This window comes from Cyprinus carpio, chromosome A3, assembly GCF_018340385.1.
Source record: "Cyprinus carpio isolate SPL01 chromosome A3, ASM1834038v1, whole genome shotgun sequence".
NCBI lineage: Eukaryota > Metazoa > Chordata > Actinopteri > Cypriniformes > Cyprinidae > Cyprinus > Cyprinus carpio.
Window position 1 is genome coordinate 7235871 of NC_056574.1, and position 24531 is coordinate 7260401.

At 38.1% G+C, this 24531-nt stretch overlaps 1 protein-coding gene across 2 annotated transcripts in view; it reads right to left on the bottom strand.

The window, feature by feature from the left end:
• LOC109104446 (protein shisa-6-like) overlaps positions 1 to 24531 on the bottom strand; it is a 95810-nt gene that overhangs the window by 63078 nt on the left and 8201 nt on the right. For both annotated transcript variants that reach the window (XM_042716841.1, XM_042716833.1), the window contains exon 3: positions 13938 to 14092. In XM_042716841.1, the coding sequence (XP_042572775.1) occupies positions 13938 to 14092 (155 nt within the window). The remainder of the gene's footprint in view (positions 1 to 13937; positions 14093 to 24531) is intronic.

The following is a 24531-nucleotide window of genomic DNA, read 5'->3' on the forward strand; positions in this document are numbered from 1 at the left end:
AATCAAAACACAACTGCAAATCTTGCGTCATTGTTTGCATTTTTGCTTTTATGAATGCAGTGACTGCCAAATTTCAAATGGAAAAGCAAAGTCTATTTGAACTGTATTTCCCATGTCTTACGAATTATGAGCCTGTCATATTTCAATAGCAATATTAATTACCACGTCTGCTTTTTCACTCTCTCTGCCTTGTGCATGTAACCTGCCAAAACTCAAATGGAATCGCAATTCCTTTAGCAACTGAATTTCCGATGTCTTACACAGAGACCTGTCAATCAGTGTCAGGGATGGGACTATACTATGGGGCGTGTTTGTATTGGGAAAAGTGACGTCATTCACAGATGATTGTGCCGAATGCTGTTAACAATAGAGGTAATCGGTAAAGGCGCCACTAAAGACAGCTGCCAATCCGATAGATGCATGTGAATGAACAGACAGTACGATCTGGGTCTCCTTATATTCTTGGCACTTTAAATCTGTCGTTTTTACCCCAAATACAGCGACTATTCCCTGCTAACAGCATACAGCCATCCGAACAATAGGTCAATATTCACCCTTAACCAAATGCTTTTCACATGCCTTAAGATCTCTCGCTCTTTACACTCCGATTCATGCATGTGAGCAGACAGACAATCATCTCCTCCATCTACACTTACTAGCCTACCTGTTTGCCACCTTACCTTGTATATTTTTTCCCTATTTTTAATCCATAATGAAGGACACATTCCGTGGCACCTAAGCGTCACGCCTGCCTCAACATCTCTCACTGTTTACATCCACCGGACACTCCGACTGATGCACATGATTTTAAATATTAATAACTCACCGTGGCTGTGGCATGTTTTGTTACAGCTGCACCTAGATATGACTGGTGAAGTGTCATCTGGGGCAGACAGAGTAAAAGTAGCAGCGTTTTCTGTTTGCTCAAATGCGAACAGAAAATGTAACATTCAATAAAACATTCTAGTTTCTAAAAGAATAAATAAATACATTTCATATGTCAGACTTTACAGGATTAATGCTATGACACTTTGCAATTTTCCAGTTTAAGTGAGCTTGAATAAATGAACCATTTGAATGAACTGATTCACTAACATGGATCAGACACTAACATGAATCTCAAAGCTAGTGAAAAATGTTTTTCATAACTGGAAAGTCACTCTTTATACTTTTTTTCTCAATTTAAAGGAAAACCTAAAGAGACACACACAAAAAGAGATACACAGACATGTTATTGCTCCATAAATCAATTGCATGCTGTGTAATTGCGTTGAGATATTTCTTGGTGACGTTTTGAGGTGGAATAGAGATTACGGTCAATACTAACAGCAAACAAGAGAGAGATAGAAATATACAGAGAGAGAGATAGGGAGAGAGAGAGAGAGAGAGAGAGAGAGAGAGAGGGAGAGAGAGAGAGAGATTTCAAGCGATCTCTCATTTTGAGTCCTATATTCCCATTTTGTGTTATTTATGGCAATGCTCTGCAATGCAATGCTCTTTATATGGTATTCACCATATGCTTCATGAAACATCAGCACCTTTGTTTCAATAATACTATTCATCTTTTTATCTCCAAAATAGCCCTTGCAGAACAAAAAAAATGGATACAAATACATTGATGGCTCATATTGAAATCCCAGATTTTGACTGCAGACTTTGATTTAATCATGCTAGATATTTCAATCAGATATAAAGAATCACAGGTCAGTGTGGACAATCAATTCCCAAGTGTCCCTTTCTACATTAAATTAAAGGCACGGGTGTCAAGATGACCCGGGAACAGTCAAACCAGAGATCAGATTGCATTAAGAAACCCGTAATGAGAATAGCAGATGGGACCATTCGCCATCTTCATTACTCTCTCTCTTTATATTTTCCTCACAGTGGCTGATGTGTCCATCACTGTGATTTTGGTACATTGCTGCATGATGAAAGTTAATATTTAATAGCAGTCTTTTATTAAAACAAGACCTTGTTGAACCATATTGTCTAATCAAACTGAGCGAACATGCATGCTAATGTTTAATCTGAGAGATCTGCTTCATTTTAGCTCCTGATGCGCATCAAATCTTCATGTCCTGGTTTAAAGAGCCTGAAGCAAGGTTAAAGAGGTTATATGAGGCAATTTTAGAAAATTTTACCATCTAATTTTCTAATCTTGTTTCCATTAATAAAGCCAGTACAAAAAAAAAAAAAACATCATTTAGTATTTCATGACCTTTTTCCATTCTATGACAGAATTAAACAAGCTTTTGTTACTGTACCTTTAACAGAACAATGAAAAATGAAAGTCTGCTCAAAATGTAGGTCTACTCATCCTCAGGCCACCCAATATGTAGATGAGTTTGCTTCTTCATCAGAACAGATTTGGAGAAATGTAGCATCACATCACTTGTTCACCAATGTGTACCTGTGGATTATTGTGATGTTTTAATCAGCTGTTTGGACTTTCATTCTGACGGCACCCATTCACTGCAGAGGATCCACTGGTGAGCAAGTGATGTAATGCTATATTTCTCCAAATCTGATGAAGAAACAAACTCATCTACAAATTGGATGGCCTGAGGGTGAAATAAAAAGTCTGCAAATTCGCTTTTTTGAAACTTAGAAAAAAAAACACATAATATTTCCCATGTAAAAAGTGAAAACACAGTGTGACTATAACAATCCTATCAGCTACTTTAACATTTGTAGAGTAACTGCAAGCATAAATTCAATTTCATTCAATGATTCCTGGGAATCAAGTAATCCCAAAACACTATATTAAATAAGCATATTATGCGCTCACAACAGGAATAATTACATGCTATAAATCAGTGAATACGAGGCCTCAGACCGTATCATGCGATGCTCAGAAGGAGAAAGGAGATCTAATACAGCACGTCCTTCCACCATTAAAAAGCTATTTAAACTCAGCTAGGGGTCAGAAAGGGAATACAAATACAAAATCCTAATTAAATTTATATACTTTGGCATCATTAACAACACTTTCTCCTAGTTGAGCAATAAAAACACATACATTATATTTGCATAATGGCTTGAAAAAAAAAAAAAAGATTTTGGTTTGTTTAAAAATATGTAAATATGGTTTTAACATTGAAATGAATGACAGTGTTATATTCATAAAATTAGCTCTTCTTAAAGTGTCTGATTAAAATGAATGCATCAATTATATACATACATTATAATAGCACTAACCCAAACCCTAATGGACAGAGCAGAGCCATTGAAGGAACTGAGGTCAGGGAGGTTAACCAAACGCAGAGATGGACTACCAGAGAAATGAAAGAAATCTCTGCACGGGGAATCAATAAGAGAGTCAAAAGAGATTGAATTTCTTTCAGCCAATTAATCAGATGAGAAAACATTCAAATTTCTTTCAGTTTGAAAGCTTTTTATAAACTATGTGCCCTATTTAAAGGCATTTCATCAATCAAAACAGACATTTTATGGATCACAGGAGCACTTTGTCACCAGCTCTCAGGAGACAAGAGAAGATCAAACACAGCAGCATTCCTCTGATGCAATCACACACACTCACACACTCACACACACACACACACTCACACACACACACACACACACACACACACACACACACACACACACACACACTTAGGATAAGATGACAGATGGTGCCCCCCTTAAGAACAATGTTAAATTATATTAAATTGTAACATATTCAGCAACAGTATGAGTTTAGCATGTGCAGAATGACGATCCATTAGACAATAGCCCCTTTCACACATGCAGTCTTTACTGGTAAATTACCGTTAAGTGATCATGTGTGAACAGAACCTTTTCAAAAATACTGGTAAATACATTGTGGCAATTTATCGGTATGAGAAGTGGTAGCATTAAAGGGATACTCCACCCCAAAATGAAAATATTTGTCATTAATCATTTACCCCCATGTCGTTCCAAACCCGTAAAAGCTCAGTTCGTCTTCGGAACGCAATTTAAGATACTTTGGATGAAAACCCTGAGGCTTGAGGCTGTCCCATAGACTGCCAAATAAATAGCAGTGTCAAGGTCTATAAAAGGTATGAAAGTCGTTATCAGAATACTCCATCTGCCCTCAGACGTGCAATCTGGGTTATATGAAGCAACGGGAACACTTTTTGTAAGCGAATAATAATAATAATAATAATAAATTATAATAATAATTTTGGTCAATTTTAACCAATAGCCAAACTGCTATTTAAATCAGTCCTCCACAATCCCATCCCATTGCAAACCACATTTTCCCCTCACTGAATATTCACGTCAGTGACCGATGAATTGGGAATCTCGCTAGAGAGACCTCTACTTTGAGAGCAATGCATACTCAGCTTCTCGCTTTGGAGCAGTGCGATAATGTCATTCTGCTCCTGCCAAGCTTTGTTTGTCTACAGAGAATGAGTTCAGCGCGTTTTAGGAAGCTCTTATGTGTTGGTGGAACGGCATTACAGTGGTGGTGGTTTCCCGTGTCAAGTGGGTTACTATTCGGGCTTTACTATCCATCATCCAGAGTTGATAATGCTCAAAAAGATAAAAAGTTTGAGACACTGAAGTGCCTTGTAAAAAAATTGTACCACACTGAATTTTTTTTTATTTCATATTAAGATACATGAAATCAGTCCTGGAGCGATCCAGAAAAGTACCCCCCAACCCCACCGACTATTCGGGTTCGACTATTTTAGTCATTAACATACCACTGCATAGTATTTCAATTATAAAACAATAGTAGATGGAATCTTACATATCATATAAGTGACTTATCTGAGCACTAGAAAAATACAATAAGAATAATTTGAGTAATAAAAATAAATAAGAAAAAAAAGAAATTAACTATATATGCCAATTACAGTGCATCCTGAGATTGCTAATAATACAGCATTTATCCAGATAGATGCTCATATAGTCAATAATCACGTTGATGGCCGGTTATACAGATGGTAACAATACAGATGCGCCATGTAGTCAATAATCACACTCTATTCATATAGACCGCATTCACACTGATAGCTGTGATTACATAGTAATCACACGCTGATGTGCGCTCAAACAGATGGTAATCATGCAGATACAGCCACATTCCCCACAAAACACACACACATATATGAGAATTATTTGTTCAAAAAGCCGATCACTAAGTTACGCCCCCATCAGATGGCAGGTGCGTCACAGCGCCCGTCACGAGAGAGCGCCAGAATTCAAATAAACAATATTCCCCATATCTTTGCCTTTTTTAGTGGATGGTCTCATTCCGTTTGTGACACTGTATGCTACAAAACCATGCTGTTTTTTACTACCAAGATGCTGTTTTTTGAGCGCAAGTTATTCCATAACAGATACAGTACAAACAATACTGTCCCCGAAGAACTGAGATGTAAACAAAGGAATTACCATCCATATTACAACGTTATTTGTAATATGTCTTCAGGTCAACTGGGAAAAAAACTAACTCTACCTGATGTTCAAAGGCAGGACGACAGTCCCACTGAAACAATTTCAGAAGCTCCTGTGGCATATGGCAGCTGCTGCGGCAGTCACGCCGCTGGGGGTGCTTCATATGAGACCGCTTCAGCACTGGCTCCATGGCTGAGTCCTGAAGTGGGCTGGCAGTGCGACACTCACCGGGTCCAAGTCAGACCGGCCTGCCACCAAACCTTCACCCCGTCGTCAGACCTTACATTCCTTCAGGCAGGAGTGCCCCTAAAATAGGTCTCGAGGCATACTGTAGTACACACAGATGCCTCAATCACCGGCTGGGGTGCCACGTGGGCAAGCAGCCTTTCAAGGCAAGCACATACTGGTCCGTACGGACAACACTGCAACCGCTGCCTACATCAACCGACAAGGTGGTCTGCACTCCTGTTGTATGCCGCAGCTCTCTTCGCTACCTCCTCCTTTGGAGCCAGAAGCATCTGAGGTCACTTCATGCCATTCACATTCCAGGTCTGCTCAGCCATGTGGCCGACGAGTTGTGCTCCCTGGAAAATGGAGACTCCATCCCCAGATGATCCACTCAGGTAGACCTGTTTGCCTCTCCAGAAACCTCTCACTGCCAGCTATTCTACTGAGCGAACACTCGGCAATAATGCACTGGCACACAGCTGGCCTCGGGGCCTATGCAAATATGCGTTTCCCCCAGTGAGCCTTCTCACACAGACACTGTGCAAAGTCAGGGAGGACGTGGAGCAGGTCCTGTTTGGGTGCCCTACTGGCCCACTCGGACATGGTTCCTGGAACTGATGCTCCCCGTGACAGCCCCACCCTGGCGGATTCCTCTTAGAAAGGATCTACTGACTAAGAGATGGGGCACCCTTTGGCACCCACATCCAGACCTCTGGAAACTTCATGTCTTGTCCTTGGATGGGACGCAGAGGTTCTAGGTGACCTACCCCAAGAGGTAGTGGCCACCATCACATCGGCTCGAGCACTGTCTACAAGTGTCTACACTGTCTTGAAGTGGAACCTGTTCGTCAAGTGGTGTTCCTCTCGTCAAGAGGACCCCCAAAGATGTCCGATCAGAGTCCTGCTTTCCTTCTTGCAGCAAGTGTCAGAAGTTTACGTTGCTGCTATTTCTGCTAATCAAGATTCAAGCAGCTTTATTGGCATGGTAAAAAAGTATATTTACATTGCCAAAGCATAAAACATTTCAAAAGACATTTAACAAAAATATACATAATAATAGAAGTAGGCTATAGCATATAGAGTCTATATATCTGTATTCAGTAAAACGAAAGTACTAAATAAAAATTCCAATAAAGAGACAGGAGAAGGACTGGATCCTGTCATGTCAGTTTGTGTGTGTTGTACAGTGTTTTCTTCCGGCTGTGACTTGTGGTTCTGTTCTGCTGCTTGTCCTTTTATCGTGGCAGGACTTGACGTACCGTGCAGCCAAGTTAGAGCTTGTTGAGGTTTCTCCCAGAATGTACGGCAGTTTGTCCTTTTGTTGAAGTATCTTGTTGAAGTCTTTGTGCTGGTTTGTGAATTGGGGGAAGAATGTCTCCCTAATTTGTGTATAATTAGGGGATGTTGTTAAAAAGTGCAGTTCTGTTTCCACTTCATGTTGTGTGCAGTGTGGACACAATCTGTCTTCTTTTGGTAGCCAGGTCTGTCTGTGTCTGCCTGTCTCTATAGTGAGGTTATGGTCACTGAGTCTGTACATGGTCAAGACTTTTCTTGGTTTAGGGTCTGCCACTGTGGCTAGGTATTCTGCCAATTTATATTCTCTGTTTAGAGAAAGATAGCATTCTAATTTACTTTGTTGAGCTGTTGCTTCTGTCCAATGTTTCAGATAATTCTCTTTCTGTGTTTTACTGATTTGATTTAGTCTAGCTGGGGTTTTGGATTGTAAAGTCAGTTCTGAGACCAGCTGGCTGAGGGGGCTTTTCTCTGGGTTCAGTTCTTGGTAGTCACAACCCTGTGGAAGGGAGAACGGTGGGGAAGCACGACCTGGTCATCAGGTTCCTTTGGGGGGCGAGAAGGTTGAACCCTCCTCGACCTCCTTCTATACCTTCTTGGGACCTGACTCCCAGGTAATCCTGGGGCCCCGGTCCAGCTATGTGCCCAAGGTTTCTTCTACTCCCTACAGGGATCAGGTAGTGAACCTGCAAGCGCTGCCCCCGGAGGAGGCAGAACCAGCCCTAGCTTTGCTTTGTCCCATCCACGCTTTAAGATTGTACATGGACCGGACACAAAGCTTCAGGACCTCAGAACAGCTCTTTGTTTGTTACGGAGGCCAGTAGAAAGGGAATGCCATCTCCAAGCCGAGGATGGCCCACTGGATAGTGGATGCCATCACCCTGGCTTATCAGGCAAAGGGTGTGCCCTGCCCGCTCAGGTTGTGAGCTCACTCTACTAGAAGTGTTGCATCCTCCTGTGCAGTTGCTCGTGGCAGCTCGCTGACAGACATTTGTAGAGCTGCAGGCCGGGTGGCCCTCAACATGTTCGCTAGGTTCTTTAACCTTTGTGTTGAACTGGTATCCTACTGTGTTCTCACCTCAAAGAACGGTAGGAGCACTGAGAGGCCTGGGTTTAGTGTCAGCTTGCTAAAACCGCTCCAGAGAGTCCATACTGTTGACCCTGTCGAGCTCCTCTATCCCCTCGGCAGTCTAACGTGGCGGAATGTCTGGCGCCAGGCCCTCACTCGATGAATCCGTGAGTACCAGTAGAGGACTGGATTCCATATGTAGAGATCTAAGCGGATCCCATATGTGTAAAGTCCACGGTATAGCCTCAGAGCCCGTGTTTTCACAACAGACTTTCTGCCATTTCCCAAGAGGGTTACAATCAACTCTAGATCTTCCATATGCACCTAAACGGGTTTCTATATGTGAAAATGTTTCCGAAACCTCCTTCAGGAAGAATGGGGCTTCTGCAACATTCCTGTTTCAAGTGGAATGGGTATGTTTTCCCAATGTTATCCGATCTCACTGAGTGGGTAGTGCTACGACAACAGTGACTGAAGGAGGGAACAGAGACGTCATGAGCCGGGTCACTGGCTTGGCTCCTCAGCGAAAACCTGAGTATGCATTGCACCTGCTGCCTATTTATACTAGCGATGTGATCAGCAGCAGCTGGATGGAATCACCGCATGCCAACGTGCATTGGCTTGTTTAGTTTACACTCAAAGTAGATTGGTCTCTCTGGCGATATTCCCAATTCGTCGGTCACTGGCGTGACGTCTCCGTTCTCTCCTTCAGGGAACAAGGGTAACAATACCTAATGGAGATACTTCTTGCAAAAATATATCACAACTAAAAGCAGTTGTGGATGTCATTTCAGGTTCACAATATCTATAGAACAGTGCTTCTCAACTGGTTTGGCCATGGGAGCCACATTTTCCAATGGTCATCAAGCCGCGACCCACTTTATGATATACAAACCCGATTCCAAAAAAGTTGGGACACTGTACAAATTGTGAATAAAAACAGAATGCCATGATGTGGAAGTTTCAAATTTCAATATTTTATTCAGAATACAACATAGATGACATATCAAATGTTTAAACTGAGAAAATGTATCATTTTAAGGGAAAAATAAGTTGATTTTAAATTTTATGGCACCAACACATCTCAAAAAAGTTGGGACTAGGCCATGTTTACCACTGTGTGGCATCCCCTCTTCTTTTTATAACAGTCTGCAAATGTGTGGGGACTGAGGAGACAAGTTGCTCAAGTTTAGGAATAAGAATGTTGTCCCATTCTTGTCTAATACAGGCTTCTAGCTGCTCAACTGTCTTAGGTCTTCTTTGTCGCATCTTCCTCTTTATGATGCATCAAATGTTTTCTATGGGTGAAAGATCTGGACAGCAGGCTGGCCATTTCAGTACCCGGATCATTCTTCTATGCAGCCATGATGTTGTAATTGATGCAGTATGTGGTCTGGCATTGTCATGTTGGAAAATGCAAGGTCTTCCCTGAAAGAGACAACGTCTGGATGGGAGCATATGTTGTTCTAGAACTTGGATATACCTTTCAGCATTGATGGTGCCTTTCCAGATGTGTAAGCTGCCCATGCCACACGCACTCATGCAAACCCCATACCATCAGAGATGCAGGCTTCTAAACTGAGCGCTGATAACAACGTGGGTTGTCCTTGTCCTCTTTAGTCCGGATGACATGGCGTCCCAGTTTTCCCAAAAGAACTTCAAATTTTGATTCATTTGACCACAGAACAGTTTTCCACTTTGCCACAGTCCATTTTAAATGAGCCTTGGCCCAGAGAAAATGCCTGCGCTTCTGGATCATGTTTAGATATGGCTTCTTTTTTGACCTATAGAGTTTTAGCCGGTAACGGCGAATGGCACGGTGGATTGTGTTCACTGACAATGTTTTCTGGAAGTATTCCTGAGCCCATGTTGTGACTTCCATTATGGTAGCATTCCTGTATGTGATGCAGTGCCGTCCAAGAGCCCGAAGATCACGGGCATCCAGTATGGTTTTCCGGCCTTGACCCTTACACACAGAGATTGTTCCAGATTCTCTGAATCTTTGGACGATATTATGCACTGTAGATGATGATAACTTCAAACTCTTTGCAATTTTCTCTCATAAACTTCTTTCTGATATTGCTCCACTATTTTTCACCGCAGCATTGAGGGAATTGGTGATCCTCTGCTTATCTTGACTTCTGTGAGACACTGCCACTCTGAGAGGCTCTTTTTATACCCAATCATGTTGCCAATTGACCTAATAAGTTGCAAATTGGTCCTCCAGCTGTTCCTTATATGTACATTTAACTTTTCCGGCCTCTTATTGCTACCTGTCCCAACTATTTTGGAATGTGTAGTTCTCATGAAATCCAAAATGAGCCAATATTTGGCATGACATTTCAAAATGTCTCACTTTGAACATTTGATATGTTATCTATATTCTATTGTGAATAAAATATAAGTTTATGAGATTTGCAAATTATTCCATTCCTTTTTTACTCACAATTTGTACAGTGTCCCAACTTTTTTGGAATTGGGTTTGTTTGTATGTGTGCGTGCCTGTATAATATTATATATATAGTTTTAAAAATTATCATACCTTGATGCAAAGCCATCCCAGCTAACACACGAAGTACCAGTTATGTAATTTATTGGTACTTTACTTTTTTTTCACAAGTTGCATGCTCGTAGTTTCTTTTCCGCTTTAGTGAAATGATATACAGCATGCGCCGCCGCATTTGCACGTGCAATTGAAGGGTGTGTGCTACTATCACAGTATAACGTTTGACAGGACAGGATAGTTTGTTTTTCTGATGTGAGAGATTTTTTATTTCATAAGTTACAAAAATAACGATAGAATAATGAGACTGACATTAAGCCTGACAACATCTCATCTGACCGCAGATACTGAATCGGGACAGCATGTTTTTCTCAGGCAGTCTTTACTTAAACTGCAAAAAAAAAAAATATATATATATATATATATTCAACAGCTTTCACGCATATCTTTCAAACTAAAAGTCTTGCATCAAAAAAACATTTAGAATTACCTTCATTTATCAGGTGTGGTCTAACCTAAGTTTAACCTCTAGAATTTTGGCTCATTGTCTTATACATTTCAAAGTTATTCATAGAGCATGTATAACTCCTTACAAAAGATTCAAAATGTAACTACGATCAAATAACAACTGCCATATCTGTAATACTGTATCATCATATGTCTTCATATGTTTTCCTCATATGTTTTGGGAGTGTCCTATTGTCAATAATCTGTGAACACATGTAAACTTTGTTTTATCCTCTTTACTACAAATTGATTACACGGTTAAGCTGAGTTTGTCTTATTGATGATTCTGGCTTCTGTATAAGCTCAATACAAAAAAAAGAATGTTGTTTGCTGATTTTACAGCAGCAAAAAAGACAATAATAAAGAACTGGTTTACACATTGGATCCATAGTCTTCTTAAAATAGTAGCCAGTGAATGTACAACAGCACAAATTAATAAGGCCAAACCTAGTACTATTGGTGTTTGGCAGTGTTTTATTTATTTATTTATTTATTTAATTTTTTTCTAAAATACAAGATTATATAAAAGAGTAATTTTTTCCCCTTCCTTCTCTCTCTCATTTGAATATGTAAATTGATTATATGTATGTTGTTGTTTTTGTGTTCTATCCTGAATGGATGTTATGATGTTATTTGTTATATGTAAAAAAACTAATAAAAAGTTGTTTACAAAAAAAAAAAATCATTTTGTATTTAAATTTTTTTGTTAGGTTTTGTTTTGGTTTATTTGAATGTAATTTATGCGAGCCTCTTTGAATGGTCTTGCAACCCACCAGTTGAGAAACACTGCTATAGAAGACATACATACAAAAAAAAAAAAAAAAAAAAAAAAAAAAAATTACACTATACACAAAGAAGAAAAATAGAGTATGAATGTTATCAGGTCATTCCTGCTAACAGCCATTATCATTATTATTATTATTATTATTATTATTATTTATATACAATATATTAATAATAACTAATTATTTTAATTAAAAATAAACACACACTATATATATATGATTATAATTATTTAAAAAAAAAAATCTATTCATATTGTGATTGCATGAATTTAATATGGTTTCCATCTAATATATTCTAAGTTCTTTATTCAGTACAATATTTTATTAAGTATAAGTCAATATATATGACTGGGACATGAAAATGTACTGCATAGTGGGAATGACCCAGATTCAGTTAGCATCTGACATTAAAGACATCAAAGGGTTTGTTTATCAGTCATTCATTGCTGCCTTTGCCTGTGCTTTTAATTAAAATTACAGGACAAACTTTCTAAATGCCACTCTAAATGTTTGAGTCATGAATGCTGCAGCGAGTGAGTAAACTTTAAACTCACATCTCGCTCAGACAAACACTAACATTCAGCACTAATCCCAACAGCTGACCTCATTCAAATACAGTTGCATTTAGTTTATTCACAAGCATTTTGAATATTGATGTTCAACAAGCCAAACCACTGATTAGCTCAAAAACATACATCTCAGTACATCTGCATTAATGCTAACACTGAACTGGAGTCAGTGAAAGCGTGTTTTGTCGACGCATCAGAGGAGTGTGTTTTGATGGCTGTTTGACTGCTGTGCTCAGTGTTAATGGGGATTTCATTCACATTTGAGTTCTGGTACAGTGAACAGTGTGATGCTGAGGTTTTAATTATGAAACAGCTCAATCAAGAAGTGCTCAAACATACTGACGCAAATAAACTCCTGAGCATATGCACACACCCACAGATACAGCTTTACATTTGGATTTATGCATTTGGCAGATGCTTTTATCCAAAGCGACTTGTAGTGCATTGAAGGTATGCATTTTATCAGATCATGTAATCTCTGGGAATCAAACCTATGATGTAATGCAGGAGTTCCAAAACTTTTTGTCAGCACTGAATGTTAATGTTTGTCTGAGTTAGATGTTGTAAATTTACTCACTCACTGCATCATTCAGGACTCAAACCTTAGAGCAGGGGTGGCCTGAAGAGCTGCAGCCCTGGAGAGTTTTGCTTCAACCTTGATAAAAACTCACTGCCTGTAGCTTTCTAGTAACACTTAGACCTTGATTAGCTTGTTCAGGTGTGTTTAATCAGGGTTGGAGCAAAACTCTGCAGGACTGTGGCTCTCCAGGACTGTAGTTGGCCATCCCTGCTTTAATCTTTGCTACTGAAACATCCAAGCACAAATAACAAACAGACCACAGTCCAACTGAAATAGTTGCATTTTAAGGGTGTTTCCACTTGGGTCCAGTCTTTACAAGAACCAGCTAAGACTTCAAACCAAATTATTTCGGACGTGAACTAGGGGTGCACGATGAATACCGACCAATAATTAATGTGCATCTCATCAGTAAATCTGGTTCTCTAATCAGTAGTAAATACCATTAGGTGAGTGATTTCACATAGAGCAGCTGTTACTACACAGAGCCGTTGTTAACTGACAAGCTGCGCAAATCCACGCGGATAATGAGCAGAGCACCAGGCTAAATCATAGCATTTTAAAAACATGAAGCCATATCACAATTTCAATTGCAGCCCAATTTAATTTAAAGTTTCATTTTTTTACTCATTTTTAGCCATTCATCAACTCTCAACCCCCATCTGGATTTGTGAAACCCTGCTCTACTGTATCAGCAACAGGTATACTCTTTTTAATTTGTAGACATATTGATAATCTCTTATTAAGATTAACTTTAGCCATGGTAACTTATTTAACATTTTTGGAACATTCCAAATATAATTCCATATTCATGAGGAAAAAAAAAAACTAAGAAAACTAATCCTTTTAGAACCACATTCATGTTCCATTTACATGGGAACATGTGGAAAATGTCATTCTAATGGTGACCTGATAAAAAATAAATAAATAAGTGAACCCCATAATACCATGGTACATTTATTTAGTGTGTAAAACATGGCATTTCCATTGAGAACATAGAAGTGCCGCCACCTACCGTGGTTGTTTTTGTTGTGCACTGGTGTGTAGTGGTTCTTGGATGTCCGTATAGGCGTGTTCTCTTTGGGCGAGGTGTCGATAGCGGCGATGTTTTCATTCTCGTACTGTGATATGGGAATGGGCCCCTGCTGTCTCAAAATGTCCGCCAGCGCTCTGCAGAAAAAACAAAAACAAAATGTCAATGATAATTTCACTGCTCTCAAAAAGAAAAAACACCATCCATATTCGGCTCAGCTTTGAAATAAAGACTTGTTTAGTGTTTCATCCAGTTTAAAGATACAAACACATCAGTCCCCCCAAGAGGTTTAAGCCAATTTGCTCCTTTTATGCTATTGTTTCTGTTGTTTTCCCATTTGTGGAGGTTCTTGCCTCTTGCAACTGGCAATCCTTTTCTCTCTCTCACACACACATACACACACACACACAACTTTAATTGCGCTTTGTGTTATAATGAACAGCGGAGGTTTAGTCTCTCAGGTTTTCGGGACCTTAGGCCTGCAAGCTCTACACCAGCAAACAAAAGCCATTAATCAATGTTCCTCCTCAATATGGCGTTAGAGCAACATACCCTACTCACACCAGCCTAATGGGATTCAAATTCTATAAATGTTTTTGCTCTTTGGCCCGAAGGACATGCTTTCTGACTCGAGACCCAACTGCCTCATGGATTTTCTGCGCAGCGGCAATCTTAGAGTCTGCTGGCTGGAGTTAATGGTGTTTTCTTACTAATGCAGTTTTCGGAGCATGTGCAGTTATGTGGGGCTTCATCGGGCAAACTTTGTCATTCCAGACAAACTTTGTAACTTTGGGATAGTGTCGCCTTAGTGCTTAAAAATCTAAGTTGGAGACCAAAAGGCTTAATAAATACATGTTTGAATGTGATCTGAGAGCTGTAAAGTAAAATAAAAGTACTGTAAAAGTACTGCTACAGTAAAAGTAAAATGGTCACTTACTGTATGTGGAGAAAAAAACCTAATAAATCTATACTAAAGGTATTTAGTGTAATTTTACAACAAAATACTGTTAAATTCAACATGTTTCTAAGTGAAAAAGAACAAATCATCTTTGAATTTACCATAAAACTGACTTTTCCAGAATGGGGCCTAGTGTTGCTTTCGTCAACGAAATTTATGACTAACTATCGTCATCAACAAACCTTTATCATGTGACAAAAACGAGACGAGACGCAACGTTAATGCTGGTCATGTGACGATGACTATAATTAAATGTATAATGCAATATCGTTGACGAATAAAAACGAGACTAAATGTGGTTTACAAAATAAAAACTATGCTAAAATGTCTCTTCATTTTCGTTGACCAAAAAGAGGTGAAATAAAATGTTTTAACGTTATTTCGTCTCGTTTAGTCGTTATTATTATTATTTTTTAGTATTTCTGTTTCCTGTGTCTCATTGCACAGACGCGACCGACGTCATTTCCTCAAGTCCCACTCGTGGCATTATTAGAAGATGACAACAAACAAAGTTAATCAGGATTTATACTTTTGCCTGGCTCCACTTTGCAAGCCTCCGCTGACTGCGAGTGCTCCTTCCCAAACGGACGAGGCTTTTATACTTGTCACGTTCACCGTTGTACTATTCTTTGAAACGACAGGGGAGCGACAAGGAGTATTTGTCCTCTAAAACTGTCGGGAATCACCGGTGAGAAGTCATTAAAGACTAAAATATCATCAGTTTTCGTCGACTAAAACTAGACTAGACTAAAAAGAGTGTGAACATGACTAAAACTAATAAAAACTAAAATGACAGCTTCACACAAAGACTAGACTAAGACTAAAATTAAAACAGTCCGCCAAAAACAACACTAATGGGGCCTCAACTTTTCACTCCAGAAGAACTTTGTAACTTTGGGATAGTGTTTCTTTTCGTGGTTAAATACCAAAATGTTGCAGGTTCTTTATTCATGTTTGCACATATTGAATCTTGTGTGAAGATGCACCAGGTTTCAGCTGGTTTTAAATGGTTACAATATGCAAAGCACGAATAAGTTCATATGTCAACGAGATCTGAGAGCTGAAAAATGATCATAATTGTAATAGTAAAAATACTATGGTAAAAGCTCCCTTACTTTATACAGTGAAAAACACATTTAATTTCATGTAATCCAAAGGGAAAATGATTTTAAATTTTTTTTTTTTGTATTTGTGTTAGATTAATTAATAGTGTAATTTAATGTAATTTTACATGAAATTGATGTTAACAGAATGGGACCTTAACTTTTTCACTTCAGATGGAATTTTGATGTATTTGATATAATTTGTAAATCTAAGTTTTGGATGGTGTTGTTAAAGATTAAAACTGGTGACCAAAAAGTGTAGATTTCTCATTCATATTTGCACATATTCAATAATGGTATGTGAAGATACATCAGGATTGATGTACATGCTGGTTTTAAGTGGTTGCAATGTGCAAAACATGAGATCTGTGAGCTACACTGTAAAAATGATTGTAATTTTAACAGTTAAAGACTCAAAATTTTTGGTAAATTTCTTTACTATTTATGGTTTAAGAACTATAATAGATCTAATTTGGAATTTCATGTAATTTTACAGTAAAATACTGTTAAATAAATTGTATTTATTTATTTAAAATAATAAATTATTAATATACTGTGGTTTATATATATATATATATATATATATATATATATATATATATATATATATATATTTATATATATATATATATATATATATATATATATATATATACAGGTGCTTCTCACCTTTTGTCATGGAAAAGTTCATTTATTTCAGTAATTCAACTCAAATTGTGAAACTTGTGTATTAAATAAATTCAATGCACACAGACTGAAGTAGTTTAAGTCTTTGGTTCTTTTAATTGTGATGATTTTGGCTCACATTTAACAAAAAACCACCAATTTACTATCTCAACATAGAATATGGTGACATGCCAATCAACTAATCAACTCATAAACACCTGCAAAGGTTTTCTGAGCCTTCAAAATGGTCTCTCAGTTTGGTTCACTAGGCTACACAATCATGGAGAAGACTGCTGACCTGAGAGTTGTCCAGAAGACAATCATTGACACCCTTCACAAGGAGGGTAAGCCACAAACATTCATAGCCAAAGAAGCTGGCTGTTCACAAAGTGCTGTATCCAAGCATATTAACAGAAGGTTGAGTGGAAGGAAAAAGTGTGGAAGAAAAAGATGCACAACCAACCGAGAGAACTGCAGCCTTATGAGGATTGTCAAGCAAAATCGATTCAAGAATTTGAGTGAACTTCACAAGGAATGGTCTGAGGCTGCGGTCAAGGCATCAAAAGCCACCACACACAGACTTGTCAAGAAATTTGGCTACAGTTGTCGTATTCCTCTTGGGGGAAGGTCCTCAAGGTCCTAGAGTCTGGAGGAAGGGTGGAGAAGCTCATAGCCCAAGTTGCTTGAAGTCCAGTGTTAAGTTTCCACAGTCTGTGATGATTTGGGGTGCAATGTCATCTGCTGGTGTTGGTCCATTGTGTTTTTTTGAAAAACAAAGTAACTGCACACGTTTACCAATAAATTTTGGAGCACTTCATGCTTCCTTCTGCTGACCAGCTTTTTGAAGATGCTGATTTCATTTTCCAGCAGGATTTGGCACCTGCCCACATGACAAAAGCACCATAAGTTGGTTAATTGACCATGGTGTTGGTGTGCTTGACTGGCCAGCAAACTCACCAGACCTGAACCCCAGAGAGAATCTAAGGGTATTGTCAAGAGGAAAATGAGAAACAACAGACCAAAAATTGCAGATGAGCTGAAGGCTACTGTCAAAGAAACCTGGGCTTCCATACCACCTCAGCAGTGCCACAAACTGATCACCTCCATGCCACGCCGAATTGAGTCAGTAATTAAAGCAAAAGGAGCCCCTACCAAGTATTGAGTACATGTACAGTAAATGAACTAAAATATAAATATATATATATATATATATATATATTTTTTTTTTTTCTGGGGGGTATATGTCTACAAAATTTTTGATTTCTAGTTGAAACTTGAGTATGTTGTACGTCATTTCGACAACTTCAGTGCTTATTAGAACCAGACACACCATAAAAATTAATAAACATTTATTTGTTTATTTTGTTTTTATGGCCTGCTATCTCAAACCGGCGCACATTAATGCGGCGGGATCCAGCAGACCCGGAGGCCATCTCTCCTCACATGAGGAGCCTGAAATGGCGTTTTAACTGTGTCAATGTCAGCGCATTTGCTCTGCCTCGCGGTCCACATCTCTGAGCGCGCCAGAGAGACAGACAGAAAGAAAGAAAGAGAGAGAGAGAGTGACTTTGGAAGAAATTATAATTAGTCTTTCCCTTCCAGGAGAAGGCCTTTTTTAACAGAAGTTCTCCTCACATGGGGGCGAACTGGTTTCACTGCCCCAGTTGGCTGTAAGGCTCTGAGCGCAGTGCTACCGTTCCACCTTCTTCAGCTCAAACACCGCAGGACTGGGACGCTTTCAGGCCCTTGCGGCCTTGCTGCATTAGACTACTTGAATGGGCTTTTTTACTGTAGTTTTTATGCATCATGTTCACTCATTTAGAGATTAAGAACAGTTTAACTTTATACCTCCCATCACAGGTAAGAGTTATATCACCTAACCAGCATATCAAAGATTAAAATAATGCTCCCGGCTCAATAACAAAAGATTTTAAGCTCAACAGCATTTGTGGCACAAAATATATTTTGTTATAAGACTGTAAGACACAGAGAATAGTGTGAAATAATCATGCAACAGTTTTAAGTTATAATCTTTTAGCTTTAATGTCATGACCCTTGAAAAGCTGGTAAACAGCAGTCCTTTTTACAACATGCACAACCTAAAAAAGGAAGCTTTTAACAGCTTGACAGATCAAAAATGCATTTGTCACCAAATAGTCATGATAAATGCAAACCATAATGGGAACTTTGGCAAAATTTGTAACTTCGAGATATATATATGCCCACGCACACACACACACACACACACACACACACACACACACACACACTGTCTAACTCAAATAGATGACTAAAATAAATGCACTGTGCATGTGTAAATGCCACACATAGAATCTTCTCTGTCTCAGCAGATCCTCATCAAAAGTCATGCAGTTGTCTGGTGTTAATATATGCAAGACGATGCTAACCGTAATTTGGGCCTAAGTGCTATCCTCTTTGCTCTAAAGACACATCCAAACATCAGTGTGAGTTAATTACATCCTCACAAACACCCTGATGCAGCCTCTGGGGACGGACCAGCACCGATTCCCAACAAATCAAGGCCAATTTCCCTCATTCCAGCACCTGAATTGGGATGAATGGTGAAACATATGGTGGCTTTAAATACATACCTGATGTTGCTACAGCATGAATTAGACACACTGTCTCACTAATTCAAACTCTAGTTACACGTTTAAAATGCATGTAAAATGACCAGTGAGTAATGATGCATTCAAGCTAAAAACAATTACAATTGCCAGACCTGCCAATGGCAAGTGAATTTATTACACGGGATGATGTGAGCAGTCAAGACTTATGTTCCTGATTATGTCTCCACCACGAAACAATTATACGGCATCACAATAAAAAAAAAAAAAAAAAAAAATGTCTCAATATGTCACGTCACTGTAATAGAGAGAAAATAGTTTAAATAAATACAGGCTCTTTGATGAATCGACAAATATGTCTGTGTTTAAGATTTAGAGAAAAACTCTTGGAGCAAGTAGTCTGAAAATGAAAGTAAGCCAAATTTAAGTAGGTGAATCTCATTGCACAGTTCATATTTCACTCCAGAATTAAAAAAATGTTTTAGAGAGTAGTTTTTGGATGAAGTCTAGGGGGCTGAATTAGGAAAGAATTAATTCAGTATAAATCTACTGTGACATAAAAAATTACATATAAATATTTAAGTTAAAATATATATATATATATATATATATATATATATATATATATATATATATATATATATATTAATTTATTTTAACTTAAATAATTTATAATGTAAATTGTTTTTTGTCACAGTATATATATTTGAGAAATTAAGAGAATTGGATGGGAATTTTAATTAATTCTCCTAAAAAAAAACTGTAGCGAGCTTATAATAAACAGAATGTTAGTGTCCATTGGTATGCATGAAAATACAGTTATTGTAATAGCTATATTTATAGCTATTGTTCTTGGTGTGATCAGGCTCAAATGTATCAGCAGAACATGCTTTAGACCTTTGACCTTTGTTTAGGATCATCAGTTCTAATATGTGTAAAATGGGTCAATCAGAAGACTGGTTTATTTCCAAAGCAGTGAAATGGAGAACAGCAGTAACAGTGCTCTCCATCTGGGTAAAAAGTCCTCGGCTTACGTCAGGGCTCACTCAGATTGCACCGGCGCATGGTCCCGAGGAGACTGATCAATACGAGGCTTTCGGATCACACGTGGAGGCTTTCAATCCATGGCCTCTCTATCCTGCTGAAGGTCACCGGCGAATTTGCATGAATACAGACGCCACCTATTATAACCTCTTCCACCTCTCAGCCGACGCTCACATAGACCTCGGGTGCCCCGGGGAGCCGTAAAATTTACTGTTATTCAAACCGCAGCTTTTTGGCAGCAAGCTAATCTTGTGTTCCACTAAAACTGCTCATGTATGGCTGTCAGGTTATAAAGCGTAAAGCTTTAGCGTCACCACCGAACTGGCTCCGGGCAATCTGATTGGCTGGATTGAAAACTCCCAGAGTGCTTTTCACTGAACACAATAGGCATTCTGTCCTCTCGTGGCTGTGTTTGAGTTTCTGCCGTGACTGTGATGTGGAGGGTTTAAAACGCTCTCGGGTCAGAAAGAAATCACTATATGCTTATGGAGCTCAGGAAAGTCACTTGGTGCTAAAATTGCAGAGTGTTAAAACCAACTCAAATCTTTTCAACAACTGCTAAAGCGGATGGAGAGGATTCAGTCTGGCCTTCCAGTGCTGTTGCATGACATTTTCAAATAGATTCTTCAAGAAGGGAACTAAGAAATCAAAATTCCCTTGCTCTTTTGACAAGTAAAAGGTCATTGTACTATAAAAAAAAAAAAAATCCTGAAAGTTGCAGAACTCAGAACTTTCACGTTACTCTAAAAACAGCTTATATTGAAGCCAATCGGCCAAAATGACAGGTTGAGAAATGTGGCACTTTATGATTTAATAGTGTGGCTAAACACCGCCTCCACAGAAGAAGATCAATGTCTGCTTCAACATCACTGTCTCTTTAGCCCCACCCAACGATTCTACGTCACTGCCTGTTTAGCTCCGCCCATGACTCACACACGCAGTGTAAATAACGAGAGAGACAAATGCAGGTCTACGCAGAAATCAAACGATAAACATGCTCTAAAGACAACAAGACGCTGCAGTGCCAAGCTGTCGAAAAACATTTGCATTGCCTTCCTTCTGATCCCAGCATTAGGAAAGAGTGGATGAAATTCATTTTTAATGAAGTTTCAGACCACATCAGTAAGAACTTGGTCTTTTGTTCACTTCATTTTACCATGGATTCATTTACAAAGAAGGCCATTTTGAGCCAGAGAGGATTTTCTTTTCCCCCGAAAATGATAATTAATGTTATTGCATTGGACTACATTTGAATTTGCTCACACATTTTATAACAGAACACACATTCTAAAACAATTTTTGTCATTTTTAGGATTATTTTCCCACAAAAAAAAAAAAATTGCTTATAAATTCTCGTTATGCTATGTTATTGCCAAACATTAATGTTTTTATCAACTTGTTTCCTTTACTTAGCACAGGTTTTGTATTTCTTTTTGGAAGTGATGGATCGTAGGCCTCATCGATCTGAGCTTCTGCACCTCAGCTTTTGAGTGAACATTTTCCACAAATAATGCTTTATTCACTCCAAAACCGAGGTGCATAAGCTCAGATCAATGAGGCATGATCAAAGTCGACAAAAAGATCTTTGACCATAATGCAAACTCACAAATCACACACATCAAGCCTCATCCATGAAACATGAAGAGCACAACACATTTCTGTGTAAATCATTTGTAAAACCTAGCGTAAAATATCTGTTCTGCTCATTAAATTTGCACATGATACTGTTATTTATTGTTCTGCACCTACAAAACAAGAAGCCCTGAGTAATTTGCAGACTGTCTTTGATAAGGTTTTATACTCTAAAGTTGGTCTTAAATGTTGAGAAAACTAAATTTATGTTGTATCAAATTCTAGATCTATGTCAGACAGTTTGATTGCCCTCCAGACATTGCAAGGAAATTTGATTACTTTAGTGTCACAGTATAAATATCTGGTCATTATAACCTATAACACATTAAATGTTGGCTCACATATTAATTATTTGAGACAAAAATTAAGGAAAAAGATAAGGTTTTATTTTAGAAATAAGTCTTGTTTTCATTTAATGGAAGAAAGAAACTTGTGTCTGCAACGTTCTTACCAATTCTTGATTATGGGGATGTAGTGTACCAACATGCACCGTCTTATCTTCTTTCCTCTTTAGATGCTGTGTATCATGGTGCCTTAAGCTTTATCACTGATTTTAAACATTTAACACATCATTGTACATTATACAGTAATGCATTGGTACCTAACGGCTAATATCAGCATCCCTGCTTTATGATGTGATTTGTTAAGTGAAAAGTAATAAGAACAAGTTCAGCAAAAGGTGGATTTAAACTTGTGTCAATATCATAAAAAGCTACTGCTATGCATATATATACAGTAAATATATACAGTACATACACACACAAACACACATTCCAAAATGATCACAATGTTTTCATTTAGTTATCACATATATCTCATATATCTCTCAAGGACTTTTCTTGATTCCAATGTTTTCTACCACAGGCTGATCATTCCCTGGCCATTTCAGCAGGTGTCTAAGACAGCACAGCGGCATCAATATTTAAACAAAGAGAGACAACAAGCTGAGACACAGCAGGGGTTTTTGGGTAGCTGAGAGTTGGAGAGTCATCACACGGGGAAGATGAGATCGGACAAGACTGCAACTGCCTGCCCAATCACATTCCTGATTATGTCATCACATCCAGACAATTAGACGCCATCATAATCAAAGAAATATGTCATGTCACTGTAATAGAGAGAAAACAGCTGAAAGAGATACAGGCTCTTTGATGAATCCACAAATATGCCTGTGTTTAAGATGAAGAGAAAAACTCTTGGAGCAAGTAATCCAAAAAAGAAGCAAATTTAAGTGGTTGAATCTCATTAAGAACATGCCAGGTCAAGTTTCAGTACAGAATTATAAGGAATTATATTTTGCCTAAATAAAAAAAAAATGAGTTTGTTTCTAGGAGCTGTAAGAGTTTATGATTTTGATTATTTTTAATCCAATAAAGCACATTTTCCCAAAATAAAATTTTGTTCAGACACAATATACATGTATTTTTATGTTAAAGGGGTCCTATTATGCTCTTTTACAAGGTCTTGATTTTGTTTTGGGGGCGTTCTAGAACATGCTCTCATACTACTGTAGGTTGTTCGAAAAACATAATTTTTCACATATTTTAGATTAGTACAACACCTCTCTCCCCAGTCTGGCATGAACTGCTCGAATAGTTCCTGTATCAAATGAAGGGCCGCCTTCTGAAATACGAAATTTGCTTTGATTGGTTAGCCGGCGCCTGGTCGAGAAAAGTCATGCCCCTTACCAAAGCTGCTTGCTGCCAGCTTCAGTGTAAATACTGCGTCAAAATCAAATCAATTTGAGCGCCATCTAAACCCGGATGATTGTAACCACTCTAAGTTAGTCTGTCTTGGGAAAGCTAGCGTGTCTCCTACATAGTGATAACTTTCGATGTCTTCTCTAGTGCAGCTCAATCAGGTCTTGTCCCGTTCGTCGATCTTTGTGATATCACAAATCCCGGAAAATATGCATTGTAGTCCAAACAAGTCATTCGTTGTAGTTTTTGAAAAGTGATTTCTGTTAAATAAAATATCTCCTTTTGAAGTGGATCTTTTTTATGCTCAAACAGCAACATTACAGACTAACTTAAGTAGAAAAAGTGAAAAAGCATAAAAGCACTCCTTTAAAATTACCATAAAATGTAATTTAATTCCATATAAAGAATTCTACTATGATACCAAACAATTTATATAATACTGTGCATTATTTTTTAATTAAAATAATAGCTTTTTTTATTACAAATAAAAAAACAGAACTGGAAGGGAAATGTGCTCAATTATCATACAACTAATGGTGAAAAATGGCTTTATTTTATCTGAGTCTCTCTCTCTTTTTTATGTAGGGGTTAAATTATGATTTTTTTTATAAATGTTTATAAATGTAAAATTAGCATTATATTTAGATTTCAATTCAGTGTATATATATATATATATAAGACTTTGTGAGATTCACCCAAATGAGCTTTGAAAAATATAATTATGTAACACAATAGGCATTGGGCACTTTGTCAGTACAAATGAGTCATAAGTAAGCTTGAATTACAACCCATGATCCATTTGAGCTAATCTGTTTTTTACCCAGTATGAGGTAATCAAAATACTTCAGTCATCACTTTGTCATTATTCTCCATTATAACCATAGT